General features: G+C 45.6%; 1 protein-coding gene across 6 annotated transcripts in view; it reads left to right on the plus strand.

Annotated features, from left to right (window-relative positions):
• Positions 1-12,078, plus strand: part of abcc5 (ATP-binding cassette, sub-family C (CFTR/MRP), member 5) — a 64,046-nt gene that overhangs the window by 31,826 nt on the left and 20,142 nt on the right. For all 6 annotated transcript variants that reach the window (XR_005040003.1, XR_005040004.1, XR_005040005.1 and 3 more), the window contains 2 exons: positions 8,673-8,876; positions 10,610-10,753. Coding sequence is in view for 2 of the 6 variants with exons in the window: in XM_036965103.1 (XP_036820998.1) it covers positions 8,673-8,876; positions 10,610-10,753 (348 nt within the window). In the remaining 4 variants the exon portion in view is untranslated. The remainder of the gene's footprint in view (positions 1-8,672; positions 8,877-10,609; positions 10,754-12,078) is intronic.

The raw sequence follows: 12,078 nt of genomic DNA on the forward strand, positions 1-12,078 counted from the left end.
TAGCTCTTATTACTTATTTATATAATAAGAAAGACTCTGAATACAAGAAATTGAACTGGAGCTTCACATTTACTAAAACGAGTTAGTAGCAGAATAACATAGAACAACACTGCGCATGACCACGGGTGCTCCATCCTTAAAGGGGACATCAGTAATTAACAGAACATAACATTCCTTCTCTTATACAACCAGAGTTACTTTTACCAAACCACAACTGAAACATTTAACAGAACTTGTTGTAGTTATTTTGCATCTTTTGATTTGAACTTGAACAGTTCGTTTTTGTTTGTTTGTTTATAAGTCCAGTCTGTCTGGTGGACGGTGCCTTCGTTCTGGGTAGCGCCTAGGAGTGTCTGGAGGCTCCTGAACATCCTCATTGTGTGCTTGTTCCATTATAGCTTCTGCTATAGCAGCACCTTCTTCAACATGTTCCATTCGTTCAGCCTGGGGTCTCTCTACTGCCCCTCCATCCTCTACAGTTCCTTGTGTGTCACTTTCAGGAGCTCTCTGTGCCTGTTCTCTCTAGATTGTTGTGCTGTTTTCCGTGGAATGCATTTGATTAATGTGACGCTGCCACATTATGTCTGGGCTCACTAAGTTCTGGGTCCCGTTTGTGTGTGTACGGTCCCTCTTGTCCATTTCCCTCTTCTGTATTCTCGCAACATCACTTCCTGTTCTGTTTGGAGATGGCGCTCCCGGCCACCGGAGAGCATCTTGGCCTCATGATGTGCAGCTGTGTGCGGAGAGGCCTCCCAAACATCAGTGCGGCTGGGCTTTCATTAGTCGTGGGGTGTTTCGGTAGGAGGCCAGGAACTTGGCCAGTTTTGTTTGCAAAGTCCCTTCGTCTCGTTTTGCTGCACGGAGTCCTTACTTTAGGGTTTGCACAAAGCGTTCTGCCAACCCATTGGTGGCAGGGTGGTACGGAGCTGAGGTTGAGTGTTTGATTCCATTTACTGACATGAATCTTGTAAACTCGTCACTTAATAAAGCTTGCGCGTTGTCACTTACCAGCTGCAGCGGCAATCTGAAGTGTGCAAACGTTGTTCTGAGACACTCTATCGTCTGAGCTGAGGTGGAGGAGTCAGTGCAAAACACCTCTGGCCATTTGGAATGGGCATCAACTATAACCAGAAACATGTGCTTTTCAAAGGGACCAGCGTAGTCCACATGAATTCTCTGCCATGGCTCTGTGGGCCATTCCCATGGGTGGACTGGGACAGGAGCAGGCATGTGGAGGGTTTCCAAACATCCACTACAGTTCTTCACCATGTTTTCTATCTGTTGATCCAGACCTGGCCACCAGAAGTGGCTCCTCGCGAGCAGCTTCATTTTGACAATTTCAACATGACCTTCATGTAGTTGCTGCAAAACCTGATGTTGGCATTTCTGGGGTATTATGACTCTCATTCCCCACATCAAACATCCTTGGTACGTTGTAATTTTGTTTCTCCGCTGGAAATACGGAGTCAGCTCCTTTCTGCCAGTAGCTGGCCATCCTGACATGGTGTAGATGTACACTTTTGACAAGTGTACAGTTTGATAACTGTGCTTGTGACCGGTAGTGCCTCGAGCTGAGCGGTATGGAAAATGTCCACTGCATCCACACTCCTTTGTCTTTCTCTTGTACACGCCGGTCTGGATAATCCATCTGCATTTCTGTGGAGGGATGACGGCTTAAACTCAATGTCATACATATGACTGGCAAGGAACAAGGCGTATCGCTGTAACCTGGCTGCTGTCAATGCCGGAATGCTTTTCTTTGGACTGAAAATGGAAAGCAACGGCTGGTGATTCGTAACCAGTGTGAAACGCTTGCCATACACAGTGGGGCAAAAAAGTATTTAGTCAGCCACCAATTGTGCAAGTTCTCCCACTTAAAAAGATGAGAGGCCTGTAATTTTCATCATGGGTACACTTCAACTATGACAGACAAAATGAGAAAAAAATCCAGAAAATCACATTGTCGGATTTTTAATTTATTTATTTGCAAATTATGGTGGAAAATAAGTATTTGGTCAATAACAAAAGTTTATCTCAATACTTTGTTATATACCCTTTGTTGGCAATGACAGAGGTCAAACGTTTTCTGTAAGTCTTCGCAAGGTTTTCACACACTGTTGCTGGTATTTTGGCCCATTCCTCCATGCAGATCTCCTCTAGAGCAGTGATGTTTCGGGGCTGTTGCTGGGCAACACAGACTTTCAACTCCCTCCAAAGATTTTCTATGGGGTTGAGATCTGGAGACTGGCTAGGCCACTCCAGGACCTTGAAATGCTTCTTACGAAGCCACTCCTTCGTTGCCCGGGCGGTGGTTTCATCTGACCATATGACATTCTCCCAATCTTCTTCTGGATCATCCAAATGCTCTCTAGCAAACTTCAGACGGGCCTGGACATGTACTGGCTTAAGCAGGGGGACACGTCTGGCACTGCAGGATTTGAGTCCCTGGCGTAGTGTGTTACTGATGGTAGGCTTTGTTACTTTGGTCCCAGCTCTCTGCAGGTCATTCACTAGGTCCCCCCGTGTGGTTATGGGATTTTTGCTCACCGTTCTTGTGATCATTTTGACCCCACGGAGTGAGATCTTGCGTGGAGCCCCAGATCGAGGGAGATTATCAGTGGTCTTGTATGTCTTCCATTTCCTAATAATTGCTCCCACAGTTGATTTCTTCAAACCAAGCTGCTTACCTATTGCAGATTCAGTCTTCCCAGCCTGGTGCAGGTCTACAATTTTGTTTCGGGTGTCCTTTGACAGCTCTTTGGTCTTGGCCATAGTGGAGTTTGGAGTGTGACTGTTTGAGGTTGTGGACAGGTGTCTTTTATACTATAAGTTCAAACAGGTGCCATTAATACAGGTAACGAGTGGAGGACAGAGGAGCCTCTTAAAGAAGAAGTTACAGGTCTGTGAGAGCAAGACATCTTGCTTGTTTGTAGGTGACCAAATACTTATTTTCCACCATAATTTGTAAATAAATTAATTAAAAATCCTACAATGTGATTTTCTGGATTTTTTTTCCCATTTTGTCTGTAATAGTTTAAGTGTACCTATGATGAAAATTACAGGCCTCTCTCATCTTTTTAAGTGGGAGAACTTGCACAATTGGTGGCTGACTAAATACTTTTTTGCCCTACTGTAGGTATGCATGGAATTTCTTGACTCTCCACAATAGCGCCAGTGCCTCTTTGTGAGTAGTTTTTCTCTGCATCATTCAACGTTCGTGACGCAAATGCAACTGGCCTCTGACCCATCTTTCAGTGTGTGTGAAAGGACGGCCCCTAAGCCATAAGGGGATGCATCACAAGCCAACTTCACTGGCAGTTCAGGGTCGTAATGCATCAGGACCTGTTCAGATGTGATGAGCCGTTTTGCCTCAAGAAATGCATTTTCACGCTGTTCTGTCCACCACCATGTCCTATTCTTTTCCAGGAGCTGATTTAGAGGCTGGAGTACTGCTGAAAGGTTTGGGAGGAATCTTCTGTAGTAATTGATCAGTCCTGTGAAAGATCTCACTTCTGTGATATTTTGTGGTTGTGGTGCCTGTACCACTGCATCGATTTTGTCCCGTGTTTTGTGCAATCCATTGCGGTCGATTTCATGTCCACAGAAGACCATCTTGTCTTTGAAGAACTCACACTTCTGTAAGTTCGCCTGTAGACCATTCTCTTTCAGTCTTTTCAGGACCTCTTCTAGGTTAGCCAGGTGCTCTTTGTCGGTGCGTCCTGTTATGATCATGTCATCCAGGATACACTGGGTTCCTGGGATTCCTTGCAAAATCTGGTCAATAGTTCGGTGCCAAATGGCTGGGGTTTATGCAATGCCAAAAACCAGGCGGTTATACCTGTATAGACCTTTGTGTGTGTTTATTGTCAGGTACTGTTTGGAGCTCTCTTCAACCGGTAGCTGCAGGTAAGCCTGTTTCAGATTGATTTTACTGAAGTGTTTCCCACCAGTTAGTGCAGCAAAGATGTCATCCAGACGTGGCAGGGTGTATTGGTCCACATACAAAATTGAATTCACAGTTACCTTGAATTCCCCACACATTCTAACAGACCCGTCTTTCTTCACAATAGGAACTATGGGTGTGGCCCATTCGCTTCTGTCCACTTTCGTCAGGATCCCTGTATCCTGCAAGCGATCGATTTCCGCTTCCACCTTTGGGCTCAGGGAGTATGGAACAGATCTGGCTTTGCAGAATTTTGCTGTGAAGCCTTTTACTGTTCCCATCTGATCACTGAAAACTGTTTCAGTGTTAGGTCTGTGGCTTTCTCTTTGGACTGGAACGTGTGGAGCATTTTCAAGTCACACCAGTGTAGCTTTATTTTTGAAAGCCATTCCCTGCCAAATAATGGGGGGCCAGTTCCAGGCACCACGTACAGCTGTAACTGTTTGCTCCCCATAACTCACTCTGACCTGCAACGCCCCCATTGGGCTCAATCTCTCTCCTGAGTAGGTCTTCAGCAACACATTTGTGTTCTTCAGCTTGATAGCCTTGAAGTGCTCATTGTAGACAGTAGTGAAAATTATAGACACTGCAGATCCTGTGTCCAGCTCCATTTTTGAGGGGTTTGCCTTCGATATCTAGTGTCACCCATATTATGCTACTGCTGGAAGAAGTCACTGTGTTCGCGCAGTATAACTCCATTATACCATATTCATCTTCAACTCTGCTACATATGTACTAACACCCTCCCTGCTTCTTAACACAGCGAGCATCCAACCCGGAAGCCAGCCGCACCAATGTGTCGGAGGAAACACCGTGCACCTGGCGACCTTGGTTAGCGTGCACTGTGCCTGGCCCGCCACAGGAGTCGCTAGTGCGCGATGAGACGAGGATATCCCTACCGGCCAAACCCTCCCTAACCCAGACGACGCTAGGCCAATTGTGCTTCGCCCCACGGACCTCCCGGTCCCGGCCGGCTGCGACAGAGCCTGGGCGCGAACCCAGAGTCTCTGGTGGCACAGCTAGTGCTGCGATGCAGTGCCCTGGACCACTGCGCCACCCGGGAGGCCATTTTCCTCTCTTTCTATGAGCTCCATCTGCATTTGTGATGCACACTGCAGGTAATCATCCTCGTCGCCATTGTAGTGTCTTAGCTCTTATTACTTATTTATATAATAAGAAAGACTCTGAATACAAGAAATTGAACTGGAGCTTCACATTTTCTAGAATGAGTAAGTACCAGAATAACATAGAACAACACTGCGCATGACGAGGTGGTTCTTCCTTAAAGGGGACATCAGTAATTAACAGAACATAACAGCCGGCATCCCAGAGTCGCCTCTTCACTATTGACGTTGATACTGGTGTTTTGTGGGTACTATTTAATGAAGCTGCCAGTTGAGGACTTGTGAGGCATCTGTTTCTCAAACTAGACACTAATGTACTTGTCCTCTTGCTCAGTTGTGCACCGGGGCCTCCCACTCCTCTGTTCTGTTCTGTTCTGTGAAGGGAGTAGTACACAGCGTTGTACGAGAGCTTCAGTTTCTTGGCAATTTCTCGCATGGAATAGCCTTAATTTCTCAGAACAAGAATAGACTACTGAGTTTCAGAAGAAAGGTCTTTGTTTCTGGCCATTCTGAGCATGTAATCGTACCCACAAATGCTGATGCTCCAGATACTCAACTTGTCTAAAGGAGGCCAGTTTTATTGCTTCTTTAATCAGAAGTTTTCAGCTGTGCTAACATAATTGCAAAAGGGTTTTCTAATGATCAATTAGCCTTTTTAAAATGATAAACTTGGATTAGCTTACACAAGGTGCCATTGGAACAGAGGAGTGATGATTGCTGATAATGGGCCTCTGTATGCCTATTTAGATATGGACACGTGGATTTTTACTGCACTCATGTGGCTGGTGTGGAGGTAATACTGTCACCGCAACAGCCCTAGTCCGTACTTAAAAATGTCACAAAGTGTTGTTTTTCACTGCATCAGGATAGCATACACATAAGTTTTGGCTTAACAGTGTTCAGTGTGTAGGTTCAACATTTAAACAGCATTTATATGGAACACAATTGAGCAACAGGTGATTCAATCAAGGTAGTTGCTAGTCAGGGATGTTGGCTGTACTCAATATTGTTTTTAAAGGATGTAATATTATCTTCAACTGGAGCACCTTCATAAGGGCGGAGTGGGACAAGAATCTGGCCCTGGCATTTTATCCACAACAGCCCACATCACTGCACGCGCTGCCAACTCACCCCCCATACACATATAACCTACACTCAGACCCAAGACAACCCTACTTACGCAGGCAGCAAACACAAAACACACACATCTATATTGACTCCACACACATTCACTCTTTCACACTCTTCCCATATGCTGCTGCCACTCTGTTCATTATCTATCCTGATTGCCTAGTCACTTTTACCCCTACCTACATGTACATATTACCTCAACTACCTTGTACACCTGCACATTGACTCGGTACCACAACTCCTTGTATATAGCCTCCTTATTGTTATTTTATTGTGTTACTATTTCCTTTTTTATACTGAACAAAAATATAAATGCAACTTGCAACAATTTCAAAGATTTGACTGAGTTACAGTTCATACAAGAAAATCAACCAATTGAAATTAATGAATTAGGCTCTAAATTATGGATTTCACATGACTGGGAATACAGATATGCATCTGTTGGTCACAGATACCTTTAACAAAAAGGTAGGGGCATGGATCCAGTGGTGAAAAAGTACTCTATTGTCAAAAGTAAAGATACCTTAATAGAAAAATTACTCCAGTAAAAGTGAGTCACCCAGTAAAATACTACCTGAGTAAAAGTCTAAAATAATTTGGTTCTAAATATACTTAAGTATCAAAAGTAAATGAATTGCTAAAATGTACTTAAGAAGTATCAAAAGTACAAATCAAATCAAGTACAAATCAAAAGTATAAATCATTTCAAATTCCTTCTATTAAGCAAAGCAGATGGCCACATTTTCTAGTTAATTATTTATTTATTTATTTATGTACGGATATCCAGGGGCACGCTCCAACTCGGACATAATTTACAAATGAAGAATATGTTTAGTGAGTCTGCTAGAACAGAGGCAGTTGGGATGACCAGGGATGGTCTCTTGATAAGTGTGTGAATTAGACCATTTTCCTGTCCTGATAAGCCATAATTCCATAATTCCTGTCCTGACACTTTTGGGTGTCCGGGGAAAATGTATGGAGTAAAAAGTACATACGTCACCGCATTCCTGAAGAAAATTAAGAGTAAAAGTTGTCAAAAATATTAATAGTTAAGTCAAGTACAGATTACCCCAAAAAACTACGTAAGTAGTGCTTTCAAGTATTTTTACTTAAGTACTTTACACCACTGCATGGATCAGAAAACGAGTTGTCTGGTGTGACCAAGATGTGTCGAGCTCATGACATCGTGACATCTCCTTCACATAGAGTTGATCAGGCTGTTGTTGATTGTGGAATGGTGTACCACTCCTCTTCAATGGTTGTACGAAGTTGCTAGATATTGTCGGGAATTGTAACACGCTGTCATACACTTCGATCCAGAGCATCCCTAACATGCCTAATGGATGACATGTCTTGAGTATGCAGGCCATGGAAGAACTGTGCCGTTTTCACCTTACAGGAATTCTGTACAGATCCTTGCGACATGGACAAATGGCCTCAGTATCTCGTCACCGTATCTCTGTGCATTCAAATTGCTATTGATAAAATGCATTTGTGTTCGTTGTCCATAGCTTATGCTTGCCCATACCATAACCCCACCTCCACCATGGGGCACTCTGATCATAATGTTGACATCAGCAATCCGCTTGACCACAAGACGGTTCTGAGGTCAGTTATACTTACTGCCAAATTCTCTAAGATGGTGTTGAAGGCGGCTTATGGCAGAGAAATTAACATCCAATTCTCTGCCAACAGCTCTGTTGTTCCTGCAGTCAGCATGCCAATTGCACACTCCCTTAAAACATCTATGGCATTTGCACATTTTAGAGTGGCCTTTTATTGTCCCCAGCACAAAGTGCACCTGTGTAATGATCATGCTGTTTAATCGGAGCAGGTCTTTTTGCTGATGCCATGTTTGACTTTGAAATTTACTTTGTGTGAGCTCAGCCTATCAGAAGACCGGAACGGCCCATCTTGGTAGGTGGGCTGGGTGTTGTCTACTGATCAGCCGAAGGCTCATTATAGATTAGTATAACAGAGAAATTGAGCAACAAATTGGAAAACAGATCTTGACACACTGCTTGCTTAACCCGGAAGCCAGCCGCACCAATGTGTCGTAGGAAACACCATACAACTGGCGACTGAGGTCTGTGTGCAAGCGGCCCGGCAGCCACAAGGAGTTGCTAGAGTGCGATGGGACAAGTACATCCCAGCCGGGAAAATCCTCCCCTAACCCAGATGACGCTGGGCTAATTGTGCGCCGCCTCATGGGTATCCCGGTCATGGCCGGCTGCGACACAGCCCGGGATCGAACCCGGATCTGTAGGGATGCTTCTAGTACTGCAATGCAGTGCCTTAGACTGCTGCGCCACTCGTCAGGCGGTGTTTGTCCATTTTTAACCAGCCTACCCAACTGAAAAATGCCCCAGCCCATCTGGCATTTGCCTCAATTGCCAGATGGCCAATCCACCCCTGCACCTTCATATGTATTGTTATTATAGTAACCGATCAATGAGTCCGTTATGTCTCCTCAGATCGGAGAGCGTGGCGCCAACCTTAGTGGCGGGCAACGCCAGCGGATCAGCCTGGCGCGTGCCCTGTACAGTGACCGAGCCATCTACATCCTGGACGACCCGCTCAGTGCACTGGATGCCCACGTGGGCAACCACATCTTCAACAACGCCATCAAGAAGCAGCTCCGCCACAAGACCATCGTCTTCGTCACTCACCAGCTGCAGGTGAATACTTAATACATTTCATATTGTTTGCAAAGCACTACATAAGATATACAGTGGGAAGAACAAGTATTTGATACACTGCCGATTTTGCAGCTTTTCCTACTTACAAAGCATGTAGAGGTCTGTCATTTTTGTCATAGGTACACTTCAATTGTGACAGACGGAATCTAAAACAAAAATCCAGAAAATCACATTGTATGACTTTTAAGTAATTAATTAGCATTTTATTGCATGACATAAGTATTAGATCACCTACCAACCGGTAAGAATTCTGGCTCGCACAAACATGTTAGTTTTTCTTTAAGAATCCCTCATTACCTGTATTAACTGCACCTGTTTGAACTTGTTACCTGTATAAAAGACACCTGTCCACACACTCAATCAAACAGAATCCAACCTCTCCACAATGGCCAAGACCAGAGAGCTGTGTAAGGACATCAGGGATAAAATTGTAGCCCTGCACAAGGCTGAGATGGGCTACAGGACAATAGGCAAGCAGCTTGGTGAGAAGGCAACAACTGTTGGCGCAATTATTAGAAAATGGAAGAAGTTCAAGATGACGGTCAATCACCCTCGGTCTTGGGCTCCATGCAAGTTCACACCTCGTGGGGCATCAATGATCATGAGGAAGGTGAGGGATCAGCCCAGAACTACACAGCAGGACCTGGTCAATGACCTGAAGAGAGCTGGGACCACAGTCTCAAAGAAAACCATTAGTAATGCACTACGCCGTCATGGATTAAAATCCTGCAGCGCACGCAACATCCCCTTGCTCAAGCCAGCGCATGTCCAGACCCATCTGAAGTTTGCCAAACCATCTGGATGAACCAGAGGAGGAATGGGAGAAGGTCATGTGGTCTGATGAGACAAAAATAGAGCTTTTTTTATTCTAAACTCCACTCGCCGTGTTTGGAGGAACAAGAAGGATGAGTACAACCCCAAGAACACCATCCCAACCGTGAAGCATGGAGGTGGAAACATTCTTTGTGGATGTTTTTCTGCAAAGGGGACAGGACGACTGCACCTTATTAAGGGGAGGATGGATGGGGCCATGTATCGCGAGATCTTGACCAACAACCTTCCCACAGTAAGAGCATTGAAGATGTGTCGTGGCTGAGTCTTCCAGCATGACAACGACCCGAAACACACAGCCAGGGTAACTAAGGAGTGGCTCCGTAAGAAGCATCTCAAGGTCCTGGAGTGGCCTAACCAGTCTCCAGACCTGAACCCAATAGAACATCTTTGGAGGGAGCTGAAAGTCCTTATTGCCCAGCGACCGCCCCGAAACTTGAAGGATCTGGAGAACGTCTGTATGGAGGAGTGGGCCAAAATCCCTGCTGCAGTGTGTGCAAAGCTGGTCAAGAACTACAGGAAACATATGATCTCTGTAATTGCAAACAAAAGTTTCTGTACCAAATATTAAGTTCTGCTTTTCTGATGTATCAAATACTAATGTCATGCAATGAAATGCAAATTAATTACTTAAAAATCATACAATGTGATTTTCTGGATTTTTGTTTTAGATTCCGTCTCTCACTGTTGAAGTGTAGCTGTGATAAAAAATTACAGACCTCTACATGCTTTGTAAGTAGGAAAACCTGCAAAATCGGCACTTGTTCTCCCCACTGTATATATATAATTGCTTGTTAGGACTTCTCTCATGGATAGGTTGGGCCCCACCTTCACTTATGACGTTCAGGGTGCGGGAATTAAATCTCCGTCTGTATGTGTAGTACCTGGTGGACTGCGATGATGTCATCTTCATGAGGGAGGGCAGCATCACGGAGCAGGGCAGCCACGAGGATCTGATGCGTCTCAATAGAGACTACGCAGCCATGTTCAACAACCTACAGCTGGGAGAGACGCCCTTCGTGGAGGTGAGAGGGACCGTGTGTGTGTGTGTGTGTGTGTGTGTGTGTGTGTGTGCATAGACTGTTATGCAAAAAAAAAATGTCCACCACAGATGTCTTGTTTAAATTTAGTTTGCATATGTCATGTACACTGCTCAACAAATAAAGGGAACACTTAAACAACACAATGTAACTCCAAGTCAATCACACTTCTGTGAAATCAACTGTCCACTTAGGAAGCAACACTGATTGACAATAAATGTCACATGCTGTTGTGCAAATGGAATAGACAACAGGTGGAAATTATAGGCAATTAGCAAGACACCCCCAATAAAGGAGTGGTTCTGCAGGTGGTGACCACAGACCACGTCTCAGTTCCTATGCTTCCTGGCTGATGTTTTGGACACTTTTGAATGCTGGCGGTGCTTTCACTCTAGTGGTAGCATGAGACGGAGTCTACAACCCACACAAGTGGCTCAGGTAGTGCAGCTCATCCAGGATGGCACATCAATGCGAGCTGTGGCAAGAAGGTTTGCTGTCAGCGTAGTGTCCAGAGCATGGAGGCGCTACCAGGAGACAGGCCAGTACATCAGGAGACGTGGAGGAGGCCGTAGGAGGGCAACAACCCAGCAGCAGGACCGCTACCTCCGCCAAGGAGGAGCACTGCCAGAGCCCTGCAAAATGACCTCCAGCAGGCCACAAATGTGCATGTGTCTGCTCAAACGGTCAGAAACAGACTCCATGAGGGTGGTATGAGGGCCCGACGTCGACACGTGGGGGTTGTGCTTACAGCCCAACACCGTGCAGGACGTTTGACATTTGCCAGAGAACACCAAGATCGGCAAATTCGCCACTGGCGCGCTGTGCTCTTCACAGATGAAAGCAGGTTCACACTGAGCACATGTGACAGAGTCTGGAGACGCCGTGGAGAACGTTCTGCTGCCTGCAACATCCTCCAGCATGACCGGTTTGGCGGTGGGTCAGTCATGGTGTGGGGTGGCATTTCTTTGGGGGGCCGCACAGCCCTCCATGTGCTCGCCAGAGGTAGCCTGACTGCCATTAGGTACCGAGATGAGATCCTCAGACCCCTTGTTAGACCATATGCTGGTGCGATTGGCCCTGGGTTCCTCCTAATGCAAGACAATGCTAGACCTCATGTGGCTGGAGTGTGTCAGCAGTTCCTGCAAGAGGAAGGCATTTATGCTATGGACTGGCCCGCCTTTTCCCCAGACCTGAATCCAATTGAGCACATCTGGGACATCATGTCTCGCTCCATCCACCAACGCCACGTTGCACCACAGACTGTCCAGGAGTTGGCGGATGCTTTAGTCCAGGTCTGGGAGGAAATCCCT

Source organism: Oncorhynchus mykiss, chromosome 27 (genome assembly GCF_013265735.2).
Source record: "Oncorhynchus mykiss isolate Arlee chromosome 27, USDA_OmykA_1.1, whole genome shotgun sequence".
In the NCBI taxonomy this organism is placed as follows: Eukaryota; Metazoa; Chordata; class Actinopteri; order Salmoniformes; family Salmonidae; genus Oncorhynchus; species Oncorhynchus mykiss.